The sequence below is a fragment of the Serinus canaria genome, chromosome 14 (assembly GCF_022539315.1).
Source record: "Serinus canaria isolate serCan28SL12 chromosome 14, serCan2020, whole genome shotgun sequence".
NCBI lineage: Eukaryota > Metazoa > Chordata > Aves > Passeriformes > Fringillidae > Serinus > Serinus canaria.
In genome coordinates, this window is record NC_066328.1 from 2410320 (window position 1) to 2426426 (window position 16107).

A 16107-nucleotide genomic window follows, 5' to 3' on the forward strand; every position below is an offset into this window, starting at 1 on the left:
TGATTTTCTTTAAATGTGGTACACAGGCTGTAGTAGGCTGTAGCTTAGTAGTTCTTCAGGCACTATTGAACTATTTCCTCTATTACCTCTCCAGCATAATCCTAATGTTCCTATATTCTATTTTAAAGTGGTTTTTAGGGCTGGTTTTCCTTAGGTACCTTGGAATTTGGTGAGCTTCCCTGTGGTAACCTGTTTTCACAGTGCATAATCACATTGATTCTTGGAGCAGTTGCTTGTTTGTCCATAAGATTAATTCAGGCTGCAAATCACAGGAATTGCAGCACTTGTGCAGTCCCATATCTGTTCCTGCTAGGAGAGTCATTGCAGGCTGTGGAAATGCTTAATTTTGAAAGTCAAGTTTCTCCATTTGTCCAGGAAGGTAGAAAAGCTGCCTGATCCGTGCTGAATAATTGACATGTTAAAGAGGCTGTTTCTCTTCTGTCCTGTTATAGCTGTGCCTTAAACTGAAGAGCTCTGTGGGTTTGCAGCTGTCAGGCAGAGCTCAGACCTTGGTGCAGAAGTGTGTCCATAAAGAATGGGTGCTGGAAGTAAAACATTGGATTTTAAAGCTGATAGAACCCAGTGTCAGCCTGGGGTAGCTCTAGTTCTCCTCAGTAGCCATAAGGCAACCCAGATTTAGGTGGCCCTTACTAGGAGAAAACTGTATACAGCTTGCCTTGGGAATTTTCTCTGTGGAAGAAATATCACTTGGAGAGAAAAAGGATTAACTTAGGCTTGGAAAATCAGCTCTGCCTTTTGCTGTAATACATTGAGATTGTCATAGAATTTTGACTGTCTTCTCCCATTGGACTTCTCTTTTTGTCAGCGGCAAGGAGCTAGGATTGATGTGTATAAAATGTATGATATGAAAATGTGACCTATAGTATGAAAATATAGTACTGAATTTATAGAATCATGGAATGGTTTGGGTTGGAAGGGACCTTAAAGTTCACCTCTGAGTGTGGTGAGAGCCATTGCTGTTGGAATGATGGTCTCTCTAATAAACAGTGTTTTAAATGGCTCATTATTTAAACTCTTGCTTATGTAAGTGTTTTAACAGAGTGTTTAACTCTCAATACACTGATGTTGTTTGAGCAGAAGAAATGTTTGAGAACTCTACAGAGAGTGGTGCAATAACCCTTGTAGCTCAGTGAACACTTCTGGTGTAAAAATCAAGATGAAGACAGAACTGCTGCTCGCCGGCACAAAGCTGACCTCTCCTTTTTTCTCTCAGTCCCAGATGCAAACCCAAGTGCAGCAGGTGGGAATGGTCCCCACGCAGGCCATGGCCACGGGGCCCACGGCAGACCCCGAGAAGCGCAAGCTGATCCAGCAGCAGCTGGTCTTGCTGCTCCACGCCCACAAGTGTCAGCGGCGCGAGCAGGCCAACGGCGAGGTGCGCGCCTGCGCCCTGCCCCACTGCCGCACCATGAAGAACGTCCTCAACCACATGACGCACTGCCAGGCTGGCAAGGCCTGCCAAGGTGAGCCCTCCCTTCCCCAGCCTTGCTCTGCCACTGTCATATTGGCTGAAAAATCCCTGGGCCAGGATTTCTTCTCCTGGGAAGTTGAGAAGCCTCAGAGAAAAATGAAAACAATAATTATCTGATTGCTTCTCCTGTGTTTGCTGCTTTGGAATGTGGTCTGGACATTGTTTACCAACTGGTCACTGTTTGATTGTTTTCATGTGAATTGGTTTAACTTAATGACCAATCACAGCCAGCTGTGTCCAGACTCTGGAAGGAGTCACAGGTTTTTCATTAGTGTCTTGTTAAGCCTTCTGTCTGTATCCTTTCTCTATTCTTTAGTATAACATCATACCCCACCATACCCCACCATATAACACAACATAACACAACATAATATAAACATCATAACATAACATATCATATAAGCCTTCTAAGAACATGGAGTCAGATTCCTAATTTCCTTCCTGCCACAGGGGACCCCAAAAACATCACAATGCTCTTCTCAGCCTGAGGGTCCCCTGTGCCTGGCTCGAGGGGCTGTCAGCACTGGCTCTGTGGTTAAGCTGCTCCCAGCTCCACCAGTTTAGAAAACAGAATGCAGTATTTGCCCTCCTCAAGAGAGTTGGTGCCAGTATAGCCTTGCAAGAATCTTCTTCATCTCCTGTGTTGTATTAAGTGTGATCTCCACCTTGTCTTTGTCTTAAATTTCCTTTGTTTGCACTTGGATCACAAGACATTTCAGTTCTGTTTAGTTATATGTACAGCATTGCAATATTTGCCTTTTGGAGTTAGGATGGTAGCAGTGTAGCCTTGCAATCATCCTTTTCATCTCTGTTATATAAGGAGCATGTAGTGTCCACCATGTCTTTGTCTTAAATTTTAGGACTAGTTTCCTTCATTTGCTGGTGGATCACAAAAAAATTTATTTGTTTGTGGATTTAGTATGAGTAGAGTTACTCTAAAAAATAAAATAATTCAAAACCAGTTGAAGAATAGAATTGCTCTAAACACTGGAGTAATTCAAAACCAGTTAACCAAGGAGTGACTCTTAACTCTTGCTTTTCTTTGCTGCAGTTGCTCATTGTGCATCTTCGAGACAAATCATCTCCCACTGGAAGAATTGTACTCGGCACGACTGTCCCGTGTGCCTTCCTCTGAAAAATGCCAGTGACAAAAGAAACCAACAACGTGAGTATTTCTCTTACTGCTTCACCATTGACACTCTCAAAGCAAAGTTGATCACATGAACAATGGAGGAATAAACTCTTGGCAGTGTCCCAACAAACTTAGTAGATGTTAACAGTCTTGAACAAATAAAATATAAACAAATGTAAATATAATATAAATATACTAGTGAATTTCCCTTTCTGATCATTAAATACAACATATTACTTAAATACAGTGATAATTAAACACATAAATGTACTTAAATACACAATAATTGGGGAAGTCTGAACTTAAGCTCACCTCTTTTCTAAAGGGTGTGGCAACTGTTGGTGTTCTGTTGTGAGGCAGGTCAATAGATTCCAGTTGTGAAGCAGTTTTGGATGTAGGTGGGGGCTTGATTTTGTTTCTTGCTGCTAGAAGCATCTTAAATCAAAATGCTAATGCTTTAAAATAATCAAAAATATTTGAAAAAAATCATTCTCTCATGTAAAAAAAGTCTGAGTGTCTTAATCATTGTATTAAAAACTGGTAAGATTAGCTGTAGTTCTGCAAATCATGCCTGTTTTTTATAATAGCTGAGCTGTTACTGATCCTTGGGGCCAGTCCATTTCTAGTTTATTTCTTCTTCCCTCTTGCTCTGAAAAAGAAAATTCTGAATTTATATTGGTAAGTTTGCTTCTCATCAAGTCCTTTGAAAAGATGCCAGGGTGGAACATTTTACAGCATCGATGTAAAGTTCTAGAAGTCTTAAGGAATGTTATGCCTAAGAATATTTAAATAAGGGTTAAGAAGTGGAAAATAGCTGCAGGACTTGCAAAGCTTGTACATTGGAATTGGATTGGAAGCATTCTGCTGATTTCCAGCTAAGCTGAGACTGCAGTGGGGAGCTCCAGTAAACCTTGGAGGATGGAGAATTGCTCCTAGGTTAGGTGGGATTGAGGCAGGGGGGAGAATAGCTGCCAAAATTATCCATCGAGCATGTTCTCTTTATGGTTTAAGTAGGGGTTTTCCTCCTCCAAACTGAAAAAATTACAACTGTAGAGCTACTTGGAGGTCAGGATTTTGTTTTCATTTTACAAAATTTCTCCATGGTAAATAAGATGAATCTTGTGCTTTGGAGGTAGTAATTTGCTGCGAGTGATTACTTGTTTGACCCTTGAAAAATGTGTTGTAAGCTTTGCTTTTTAATATGACATGGTCCATTTGTGCTTAACATCCTTATTACACAGTTGTTATCAAAGTGCTAACAACAACCACCAGAACAGAATTGTATTTTTCAATACAAGCTGCTAGTGAAAAGTAGTTTGTGCACTATTTGTTTGGTTGCTCATACAGCTGATCATAAGAGAACAAAAACTGGAACATAAACAAGCCTTAAAAATAATTTTGCTATGGGATCAGATGTGGTATTGTCTGACTGCAACAGAATTATAGTGGATAAGTGTAGAATTTGTCTCTCTTGTTGTATATGGAGGGAGATAAATATGAAATCTCCTGTTCAGTTAATCAATAATCCAGTGGTGCAGGGTTCTTTGTCCTGGATTATGTCTCTGAGTCATACACATAACACCTCATGGTTTATTGGGAGGTGAAAGAGGAGTACTGAAAGTACTTGTTTAGCTGTATGATAACAGGTACCCCTTTTTGTGCATTCAGGAAGGTTTGTGAAATGATTGACATTGCTATGTGCATTTTTAAGTGTTGTGCCTGATCAGGTGGATAGTAACCAGAGCTGGGTTAGTTTTAGACTGGAAGAAAATGTTGTCTTTCTTAAGAATAATTCATAGTAGCTTCTGCTCAATTGGGAGGAGGAGGAAGTCTGCATTTGGCAGAATACAGAGAACATTCAGAAAGGGAAGAAGGAGTGAGGAGTGTAGTGATCCTCCTCCTGTTGCAGGGCAGCCTTCCTTGCAGAGTCCAGAACCCTCCTTCCTGGGCCCATCCCTGTTTTCCTGTTGTTATTTCAGTCCTGGGGTGGCCATGCTGGGCTTTCAAGCAGCTGCTTCAAAGGGTGCCCACCTTTTAGAACATCCTGCAGTTCAGCATGCTGAGCCATTGCAAGGTGGTGCCTCACTTCCATGCACAGTCATCCCTGTGCTTTTGTGGCTTTCTGTTCCTGCTCCTTGGGGATCTGCAAGTCCTGGAAAGTCCTGGGGTTTGGGTTATTGCCTTGGAGCTGTTACTGTGCAGGTCTTTTAGTGCTGGGATTTTTTGCAAAGAACATTGTGCTAGGTTCTTTTTGTATTGCCTTTTTTATTTCTTTTAAAACACTCTTGAACTATATTTTAGTATAATGGTTGATAGTGACCTGACTTGCTAATAGGACATATTGGGACAAATTTAAAATCCTTTCTGTTCCACATGGTTCTTATTGTGTGTCCCATGTACCTGAGGGGGCAGGGGAAACTGGAAAACAAATACTATTTTGCACATGGTAAAACATTCAGCTTTTCTTTTGAATAAGCAAGGGAATCCTGTGTTTTGAAGTAATGACTTGAAATTTGGTTGAAATATTTTGGGGTTGAAGACTTGTTTTCCTTAGGAAGTTCTTCTTGCTCCCTACTGGGCCAATACAATATGAGTTACAAACTTTTGCAAACAGCTGTTGATATATTTCCTAGTTTTGTAGCTGTGTCAGTTATTTTTTTGGAGATTCATCTTGTCATCCACTTGCTTGAGCTCCTTAATTCTTCCATTCCTGGTGTGTTGTGCCACAGCTCCTGGATCTGCTCCCATTTGTAATGTCCTGGCCCATCCCCATGTGCAGCCCTTGGTGTGCATCATTCCAGGACCCTGGAAAACCCCTGGGATCCCCACTCAGATGAGTGAGACTGGAAAGGAGAGTTGGGAACTTAGAGCTGATCCCTGTAACTTCCCTTGTAGGAAAATCTTAAATAAAATGCAGCAAGGAGAGGGCTGGATTAAGATGAAACTTGAGATAACTAATCTTGACCTAAAATGTGATTTTAGAGAAAACATGGGAAATTCTGGTGTGTGTGAAGTCAGGGGTGGAGGAGCAGGAATCTGATGAGGGAAATGGAAGCAGGGACCATGATGTAGCTGGCTGATGTAGCAGGTTATTGAGTACAGGCAGGACATGGAAGAGAACCTGTATGTGGAGCTTTTGGAGCCAATCCTCTGCAGAGGAGGGAGGAGTGAGTGCATCCATGCACAGGGAAATGTGTCCAGGAGGAGGAGGCAGCAACTTCTTCAGTCGAGTCTTTTTCCTGTGAAAACAAAATGAAATCCAGCTTGTTCGAGTCTTACTGTCAGTGACTGTAAGATCTACAACCAAAACATGTCTCTTGGTTTTTTTTAATTGCTGGAAGTCCCATCATCAGTTATCCCATGGAGCCACATGGTGGATAATAGTCCTTGCATTAAGGAGTTCCACTGATTGACTGATCCAGTGCTGTACTGAAGGCTTATAATTTAATGCTTAACTTAAATAAAAATTAAAATGGCATTGGTGGTGAAGTTTAAAACTGACACTTCCTGCTTCAAGTTCCTCATAAAATCTTTACCCCATGATTTGATTCAAGATACAGCCTTTAATTAAATGATTGTGTGCATTTATCTTGGTGTACCTGCCTCATTCTGAGGGCAGGACCAGCTGAGGTGAGTCAAGGGCACCAGCAGAAATTTTGCTCCAGCCACTGTGAGATGAGCAGAGTGAGGACCAGGACAGAGCAAGTCTCAATTAAAGAATTCAGAAGCAAAATCAAGCATTTAAACCAGCATGGCTAAATTTAAATCAGCTCATAGCTTGTTGTGTGAGGTGATGAGACAGAGCTGCTGAAGGATTTTGGTTGAACAATTGCCAGCTGTTCTAACAGACAATTCTGTCTCAAATGCTGCTTTCTTTTTGTATTACCTTCCTTCTAGCTTATTGATCTAATCTTAAGAGTTTAGGACTTTAAAATTCTCCAAAATGGTTTAACATGTTCACTGGAGTGGTCAGGTTAGAGGAGTGCTGGGCATTCATACTTCAAATAGCATTAGGGATCTGTGCTTAAAATAAATTTAATCAGCTGGGGGGATTCCCCTGTAGAAGACCTGAGTGCAGTGTCATTAAACAGCACTACCTGAGACAGGAATCCTGCAGGTGAGCTGCTCTTTGATGGTTTTGGTGCCTTTTGGGGCATTGAGATGTCACTGGGGCTGCTCAGGAAGTTCTGGGGCTGCTTAGCTTGTGCTTGTTTGAACCTTCCCTGCTCAGGTCCATGAACACAAGTGACACTGGGTCACACAGAGCCAGTTGTCTTTACAGCATTTAGAATGTGAATTACAGAGCTCATTTCACACTTGTAACTTCTGTCATGGGCTCCTCAATGTCTGCAGCACCAGTTAAGGAAAAGAAATTACAGTAGACATTGCTTCACGTAGCAGTGGCTCAGTGTGTTTGTTCCAGGGCTGTATTTATTTTAGTTGACTTTATTTCCTGCAGTATCTGCCACAGAAGGGACAGGATTTGCACTTGGGTCTCTCCAGAGTGGAAATTTAATACTCTCTGCCTCCATCTTCTTGTTTGACACATAATGTCATGCCTTCATATAAAACCAGTGAATAAACAGACACAAAAAAACTCCTTCAAAAGCAGGTTCCTGATGTTGGGAAATACTCAGAACAGGATCCTGTTGAGTTGTGAATTGGTAGAAAAGCTGAGGCCAAAGAGTTGAACACTGTTCTAACACAAGGGCTGAACTTGTGCTTGGTAGTGACTGATGATGCTGCCAAAGCCCAGCCCAGAGCCCTGGGCTGGAGGGGCTGAACCTGTCCAGGTGAGCTCCAAGCCAGGCTTGCAGTTTCAGACAGTCAGTGGTTTTTTCCCAGAACGTGAGGGGTGCTGGAAGGCTGGGCTCCCCTCAGTGGGGTGGCCAGAGCCTTTCCCAGCTTCCCAAACATTGGCATCACCTGTGGGCATTCTGCATCTCCACACTTCCAGCACTGAAAGCAGACTGGGGGGGTTTGTCCTAATTTTTCTGGTGGAATATCATCCTCTAACGAGCTGGAATTCTTATTGGCTCCTGAATCAATCTGTGTTGTCACAGCAGCCTCTGAAGCCTTTTGAATTCCAGGGTGCCACAACTTTTGTGCTATTTAACCTTCCTATTCCTTGGCTTGCAGTAGTGTAAAGGCACTTTACACTTTCTCCTAGGCTGTGGGATTCCAGAGTACTGCATGCAAGTCCAATGAGGAATTCATAGAGTTGCTCTTTAATATGTCTTTTTATTTTAATTAAGCTGATAGGATCCTAATCAGCTTCTGCCTTTGTTTTTAAATTCTCTTGGAAGTGATCAGTGAGTTCAAAAGTTATTGTGTGCCCACAGAATGTAAATCTACATAAGCCTTAATTTCCATGGTAATCCCAGCATTTAAAATACTGTGGATTGTCCTTTGGGGGGAAAAAAGGATGTTTTTTGTAGGGCTGCTTGTTCAGGAGAGGGAGATATCTGAGTTTATTTATTTGTAGTTCTTTGGCAAATGAGATCAAATTGATTCCTCATCTGGTGAGGGAAAAGTCTGGACTCTGCAGTGTGTGTGTTTTCTCTTGGGTGGAAGCTGGAAGCCTGTGTATGTGTCAGTGATTCAGTTTCCATAGTGGGTAAGGATTTAAGAAAGCCTGGATAATGCTCATAATGTCTCAGAAGGCTTTTTTCATGACTTTTTTATCTAACCACGTGCCCCTACTAATATTTCAATAAAACAGTTATTGTTGCCTATATTAAGAGCCATTACTGTTGCTAAGTTTAGTTCACACATTTGTAATGCACATTACATATTTGATTACTTGAGGGGGAAAATGTGAAGGAAGTGTTGCTTCTACCAGAGTCCTGATTATCAAAATGCAGTGTCCCTGTGCTGAGGGTTGTACTCCATGGGTCATTCACCAGGGAACATGGTATTACTTAGAATGGCAGTTAAAATCACAACCAGAATGCAAAATTTTCCTCTCTTCTGGATCAAGTAAATACTACTTTCCCCTGTTTCCATTTCCTGTCTACAAGGAAAATGACTCTTCCCTACACCTGTGTGGTGGGAGAGGTTGCTTGGTTGTAGTAGCCATATAGGTTAATGAATACCTAAGCATCATCTAAATTATTTACCAGGGTTCACCCCCTTACTGACTCTCCAACTCATTTTAGATTTAGCCAGTACAATCTGAGACTCCTCAAGGTTTTTCATATCTCTGAGTAACTTGGGGTTTAAGGTAATTTGGCCTTCAGAGGATTCATCTGGTGACTGCTCGCAATGAAAATTTCTACCAACAGATCTTCAGTATTACCTTTGTGTCCAAGGACACAGTGTTTCTGCTGAACTCAGGATCTCTGTTCTGGAGCCAAATATTTTGACCTAAAATGGGATTGATGGGAAAGAGGGAAGTAGAGGAATTAAATTTTTTCCCCCCCCTTAGTTTACTCTCCCCAAGCATGAAAACCCTATTTAGCCTTATATAGGAGCCTGTACTATATATCTATTACAAATAATTATGGGCTTATCTGCCTGAAATTTACAGCACTTCTCTGTAGACTGCATGGATTAATAGCCAGGGTGGGTTCTGTCCTGTAGAATCAAAGGCTGAGTTTTCCCACTTGGCATCTCGGGTGTTGTTCTGTCCTCTGGCAGAAAAAGATCTGTACCATAGAATATGTGCATGTTCTGGTGACTCTTGGCATGACTGATTTTACTCCTTCTCCTCACTGAGTTTTAATTTTCTCTTATCCTTTCTGTTCTCTGTAGCCCTTTTAGGGTCTCCAGCTGGTGGGATCCAGAATTCCATCGGTTCTGTTGGCACGGGCCAGCAGAGCACTCCAGCACTAAGCAATCCCAACCCAATTGACCCCAGCTCCATGCAACGAGCCTATGCTGCCCTGGGGCTGCCATATGGCAACCAGCCCCAAACACAGCTGCAGCCCCAGGTCCAAGGCCAGCAGCCAGCACAGCCTCAGGCTCACCAGCAAATGAGGACCATTAATGCACTGGGTAGGTGGAGAAAAGACCAAGAAAAATAAAAGAGTTAAAATAACTTGAATTTTTAGGATAGTCTGGTATTTTGTTTGGTCAGAGTAGTGACTGTCTGTTCATGTTGTTTAGTAAGTTAAAAATACACTATTTGTATACACTACCATTCATTTACATTTGAATATTAGAAAGTTTTGAATGTAGTGCTTTTGACAAATTGCAGGAGTTTTAGTTTCTGTTAAAATATAGCCCATAGCTCATTCTCTGAGGTGATGAGACAGAATTTCTGATGGATTTTGGTTTAACAATTGTACCCTGTTCTAACAGACAATTCTGTCTCTAATACTTTTTTATTTTGCATCTTAATTGCTAGTATTGCCTTCTTTATAGCTTATTGATTTAATCTTAGGAGTTTATGAATTTAAAATTTTAATGGACTCATTTTTGTAGTTGTAACTTGGTTCCATAAATAGCCATGTATGTAAAGCACAGCAGGTATTGTTATAAAAATACTTAACCTGATAAATTGCTTCTTTAGTTAGTCAGGTGGGTCAGTAAAGTGCAGTTTTGTCATATTATTGTCAAAATTGTGAACTGTGTACCAATGATGTTTAATTTTGTCCCAAAGGAGCCAACCAGATGAACCTTCCCACAGGAGGAATAACAACAGACCAGCAACCGGGTCTCATTTCTGAAACTGCTCTTCCAACATCCCTTGGGACAAATAAGTAATGCACACATTTTCATTCTTGCTCAATTAAACATTTATTTCCATGCTTATGAACGTAAATAAGAGCATGCTTTAAAAACTGATTGTATTGGCATTTAGATGGACCTGTACAGCTCTGCTCTCTCTCCTGTTTCAGTTCCAGAGCTGCCACTTTGTGCCTCCTGAGAGCCCCACAATATTTACTGCTTTTAAATGAAGTCTCAAAGGAAGAATATGTTGTATTTTTAAGTTCATAGTTGTGATTCTTTACCATTCACACTGTGAATGTGCCTTGTAAACCTCCTGAGTTTTGCTGCTTCAGGGGTTGCAGTTTGTTGATGCCAAAATTTCATTTAAGAGAATGTTTGATGCAATAGCTGAAAGTGATGAAAGCAGCAACTCAAAAATTACTTCAGGCATCAGACAACCTATAACAAAACTCTGCATTCTGGTACCCTAACAGTCCCTTTTCATTTTATTTTAGCCCACTAATGAATGATGGCACAAACTCTGGCAATGTTGGAAACCTCAGCTCAATGCCAACGGCCGCACCTCCTTCGAGTACCGGGGTAAGGAAAGCATGGCATGAACATGTCACTCAGGACCTGCGCAATCATTTAGTGCATAAACTGTAAGTATTCACCAAGGCTGCCTTTCTCCTCAATGTTTGTAACGAATTTCAATACAGTAGTTCTGCTGTTAAGCTGAAAAGAAAGTTATCAGGAGTGGTTCTCGGGTGCTGGGCCACTCAGGATGAGTTGTTACCTTTAATTCTCCTCTTCAGTTTGTTCTTCATGCTCATTAAGGAGTGGGCATGGAATTAGTTTCTATTGCTAGTAAATTTGCTCTGCTGTGGTGAACAGTTATTTAGACTCCAGACTGTTATCCTCACTTTATTTTAATAATTTGATTTGTTTTAATCTTGTGAGAAATAGTAAAATACTATTTTTTAACCAGTTTGATATGCTTTTACATATCTGGTGTGTAAGGAAACATCCAGGGTGATTATCATAAAACTGTATACTGATTTTGGGGTGTTTTTCTGAAGATCTTTTTCTATTTTTGTTGCTCTGTCCTTGCAGTGTCCAAGCCATCTTCCCCACTCCTGATCCAGCAGCACTGAAGGATCGCCGCATGGAGAACTTGGTGGCTTATGCCAGGAAAGTGGAAGGAGATATGTATGAGTCTGCTAATAGTAGGGTATGTTGCTTCAGTCAATATGTCAAAGAACAGTAGTATCACAAATCTTAGAAGTGTAAAGAAAACCCCAGAGAATCATTTCACTGCCCTCTTCATGAGGAAAGTCGTGTTTTCAGTCTGTGACAGTGTTTGTGTCGTCCCAAGCCATGTGATTTATGTCACTCCAAGCTAATTCACCTCTCAGCTCTAGACACCACCTCCATCCCTGCTTGCATCCTCCTGAAATGCAAGGAACTTGGAGCACAGCTTGCAGTTCTTGATGTTTCCCTTACTGACTTCCTTCCTTTTTGAAAGTCTTTGTAAGCAGTAATTTTTAATTTTTTCCTAATGCCTCTTTACCAGTGGAGGTTTTCTCTAGGACCCAGTGCTGTTCCACTGCTTACCTTCTACCTGTACTGATGGAATTAATTCTCTTCTACTCTGCAGCACCAGGAGTAATTGGGCTAAGATATAAGAAGTCAGTTTGGCTTCTTTGTGGGTAGGAAAAAACCCCAGAATTGCTGTTGTAATTCACAAATTTTGCTCTGTCTGCACAGAGATGTCAGCTCAGATCTCTCTTACTTGAAGGGAGCAAAGCCCTGTAGATTGACAGGCTGAGGATATGACATGGGGGTAATTCTACCCTAAAGGAACCACTCCCTCAAAGTTTTCATTGGGAAAAGACAACAATGTTAGTGCCAGTAATAACAGCCAGCGAGATCCTACCTGATCAGAAACCTGAGATCCCTTCTTAAACAAGGGAGGGGCATCTAAAGAGAGCAGTTAATGGCATTTCAGTGATAATCAGATGATCCAGTCAGGCACTTCTGCCCCTCTCAGCCCACCTGCCAGAGGAGCTGGAGATGGAAATGCAGGTTTTATTTCCTAGAGGCAGATAGGCAGTGGCCGTTCTTGCAGTGCTGCTGTGTCAGAGCTCTCAGTAACCACATTGTATCTTCCTTGTAGCTACCAAGGGGTTGTTTACCAGGCAGACTTGGGTGTGCTCAGCTGTGGTTACCCTGGCAGCTTTAGAGACCAATTTTAGATAGAAGGAGGATTTCATGGTCACACCTGGCTGTCTAAATACCTTCTCAGCAAGGATGAGCATAGCAAACTCCTGATTGTAAAATTAAATGCCTTCTGACAGACAAACACCCAGAAGTATCTGCTCCTCATCCCTCAAAACAGCTGTCAGAGCCTCCTGGCCAGAAGTTTCTGTTATTGGAATTCATCTAATGTATTTGGCTCCAAGCAGCAAACTTGGAAGAAGGCAGTAATTCAGAATGTGTTAACGATGCCATGAGGAATTACATCCTTCTTTTTGAGGAGCTCCCATTCTACTTTGACACTGAAAGACAGTAAGAGGCATCACTGTAAGGAGTTTAATGCTGTTCTAGCAGTGTGTGCTCCTTGTGAACACTGGCTTTGCAGGAGTTTTTGCAGTGAGAAAGCAGCACAATATTAAATTTACAAATAGGAGCTTCCAACTGAAGTGGCTTGAGAAGGGGAGGGCTGTAAAGCTTTTAAACTAGACAGCAGAAAGTGTCTGTGGTGATTTTTGAGAAACTCAGAGGAAAGAAGTGACCTGAAAAACAAAGCTTTATATTGCATGACTGGACTTCCTTACCAAGGCTGCTGTAGAATACATATCTCATATAAAGTTTTCAGAAATTAATTAAATCCTGCTGGAATAACAAATTCTGGTTTTGTTGAATATTGAATAAAAACAAAACAATTGTGGGCAAGCATCACTCAGCCTGTGCTCTGTTTTACCCTGGGTTCTAAGAGCGTGGTGGCCCCACAAATAAAATGTAGCCTTGGGTTTGGGGGTTTTTTTATGCCTTTAACAGGTGCATAATCACTTGGCAAATATGTGTCCAGCAATTCTTGACAAGCAAAATTGTCTGTGTGGTGTGCACTGTAACTGTCTTATTGGATCTGTTGTCAGTGTGGGTTGAGTAAAATGGATTTTTCATCTTGTACAGATATAGTGTTTACTTGTCTCTGCCTGTGAACTATTTTTCACTGAATTTTCTCCATTCCTTTGAGGTTTTGTCTGGTTTTGTTTATCCCTTGCCATGATTGTTGATAGACTCTTTAGGAAAAGAGCATTTCCTTTCTTATGTAAAAATTGATCTGTCCTTAACATCTGTCTCCTGAAAGTTTATTCAGTGTAACACTGTGCTGGGAATATCTTTTTCTTTTGTCTGTGAATTAGTGGAGATGTTCATTATGAAAATAACATTTAAAAATCATTAACACCTAGAAACTAAATCACAGCTTCCTGGGTTTTGCTGGAGCAACAGAGAACCTCCAGCCTTCTCCTTTGCCTGCTAATTTACTCAGAGTAGGCATGCAGGGTAGCCATACACAAGTGTAATTTCCAGAAGCTTTTTTTTTCTGTTGTTCTGCATTAAAGCAGAAAAGACTGTCTTAATTTTCAGGATTCAGAAGATAAATATTTCTTTTTCAATTAGGCAGGTGTATACATTAAAAAACAAAACAGCCCAACCCAAAACCAGATGATGGTATTTAGGTAGACTGAGTGAGTTTTACTGCTGCTGATTACTCTTTGTTTTTCCCTTTTAGGACGAATACTATCATTTATTAGCAGAGAAGATCTACAAGATACAAAAGGAGCTCGAGGAGAAGAGGAGGTCTCGTCTCCACAAACAAGGGATGCTGGGGAACCAAGCAGCCTTACAGACCCCTGGGCCCCAGCCCCCAGGGATTCCCCAGGTGGCTGCTGCCATGGGCCAGGCACAGCCCGTCAGGCCACCCAGTAAGTGCTGCTGGAGTCTTCAGGAGTCTTTGGACTCCGGTTAATCCTGAGGTTGTGTTTAAAACTGGTTTTGCTGACCTTTCTTGTGTTGTGTTGCAGATGGGCCTATGTCCATGCCAACCGTGCCTATCAGTCGTATGCAGGTTTCTCAAGGTATCTGTTTTCCTCTCTAATTGCAATTTGTGGGTTCAAAATAATTGCTGGGGGGGGAGGTGATCTTATGTTGGGGTTTTTTGGTGTTGGGAGGGAGGAACTACAGGGGCTGCCTTTATTTCAGCGTTGCTCTGTGAGTCAGTGCAGTGCTAACGATATGGATCCAGCACTTTGCTGGGGATTGGGAATTAATTCAGTGCTTCCAAAGAGAGGACAGCTCAAGCAAGAATACTGTGGATAATCTCATTTAGAACACTGTAAAGGGAAAAGGATGTTGGCATGTTTTCATCAGTTAATTAGCCAAAAATACACCTGTAGCTGGAAACACAGCATATTAGTCCTAACATCTGTGTAACTAATGATAGCCTTTCTTGGTTTCTGATGGAAAGTGCATCTAAAAAAGCCTTGGAGCTTGTTCCCAGCACTTGTTATTACTCACTGAGGCTGCTGTGAGCTCATGGGTGGCTTTTTTCCCAAAATACAAACCCATGTCTTTTAGGTGCTTCAACTTCCTTCAAAAAAGTGTCCTCAGCTGTTTTATTTCTTGGTTCAGAGTTAGTACTAAGTCAAGATTTGTGTTGAAATGTCCTTGGGAAATAAAATACTTTTAAAATTCATTTGAATAGAAGAACAAGTTGGTAAAAAGTATAGTTCCATAATTACAGCTTCTGACAAGTTTTTTGGAGGGATTCAATGTTTTGTGTGAAAAGCACAACCCCTGTTAAACCATTTTGCCAGCTTTTGTCCTGATTTGAGGCTTGGAGTTGCCTTCATACATCCCATATGTATTTTTATCGTATTTACTTCAACCATTTCAGTGAGCCCTGAGTAAGACATTGCTGTTTCAAAGCAAATGCCTGATTTTAAGAAACCATCCTAAGGTATTATTTATAAATAGCATCCTGTCTCTGCAGATCATCCAGCATCTACTCTTCATCTTTTGCATTTAATTTTCTTTAAGACACCAAAAATTGTATTTCACCCTAACTAGCATTGTTCCAAACACTTCTTGCATCCTGATTTGTCTGTTAAGTCAAGTAACTGAAAGATAAAGCGCAGGGCGATGGAATTGCAGTCATAATCACTGTTCATTTTCTAGTAGAATATAGATCCATCACTTGTGCTGACTTGTTCCTAATGAGTTGTTTTGGGGGTGCATTTGCAGGAATGAATCAGTTTAACCCCATGTCCATAGGGAATGTACAGATGCCCCAAGCACCGCTGGGACCGCGGGCGGCGTCTCCGATGAACCACCCGGTGCAGATGAACAACATGGGCGCCGTGCCCGCGGTTCGTACCCCACACCTGCCCAGCCCCAGCCCACCCTCTGCCCCCCTGGCCAGGCCAGGCCACACACGGCACTGCTGCAAACTGTGGGGTAATTCCCTGGGAATGCAGCAAGTGGGACAGGCTTTTATCGAGGTGTTTGTAATATTTACCTGTTCCAAAAACACCGAGCAGAATTTAAAGGGGGCACGTGCGACAGGTGCAGTAATCCCCAGCAATCTGTGGAAGAGCATCTACTGTCTTTGCAGTGTATAAACCTTCTTTGTTCCTGCGTGAAAATGTGTTTTTATGCTTTAGAAAAACAAAAATATTTTTAGTTTCCCTGGATTCTCTCTGTCAACACAGAGAACAAAACAGAGTTAACACTCTGAATGTTACCTGTTAAAAATAATGAATGC

General features: G+C 41.5%; 1 protein-coding gene across 5 annotated transcripts in view; it reads left to right on the top strand.

Annotated features, from left to right (window-relative positions):
- The window catches only part of CREBBP (CREB binding protein), a 96605-nt gene that overhangs the window by 46888 nt on the left and 33610 nt on the right, over positions 1 to 16107 (top strand). For 4 of the 5 annotated variants that reach the window (XM_018916134.3, XM_030229487.2, XM_009091982.4 and 1 more), the window contains 9 exons: positions 1235 to 1484; positions 2544 to 2657; positions 9378 to 9620; positions 10228 to 10327; positions 10793 to 10939; positions 11391 to 11508; positions 14077 to 14269; positions 14369 to 14422; positions 15588 to 15712. In XM_018916134.3, coding sequence (XP_018771679.1) covers positions 1235 to 1484; positions 2544 to 2657; positions 9378 to 9620; positions 10228 to 10327; positions 10793 to 10939; positions 11391 to 11508; positions 14077 to 14269; positions 14369 to 14422; positions 15588 to 15712 — 1344 coding nt within the window. The remainder of the gene's footprint in view (positions 1 to 1234; positions 1485 to 2543; positions 2658 to 9377; positions 9621 to 10227; positions 10328 to 10792; positions 10940 to 11390; positions 11509 to 14076; positions 14270 to 14368; positions 14423 to 15587; positions 15713 to 16107) is intronic. The other variant, XM_030229485.2, reaches the window with a different exon arrangement.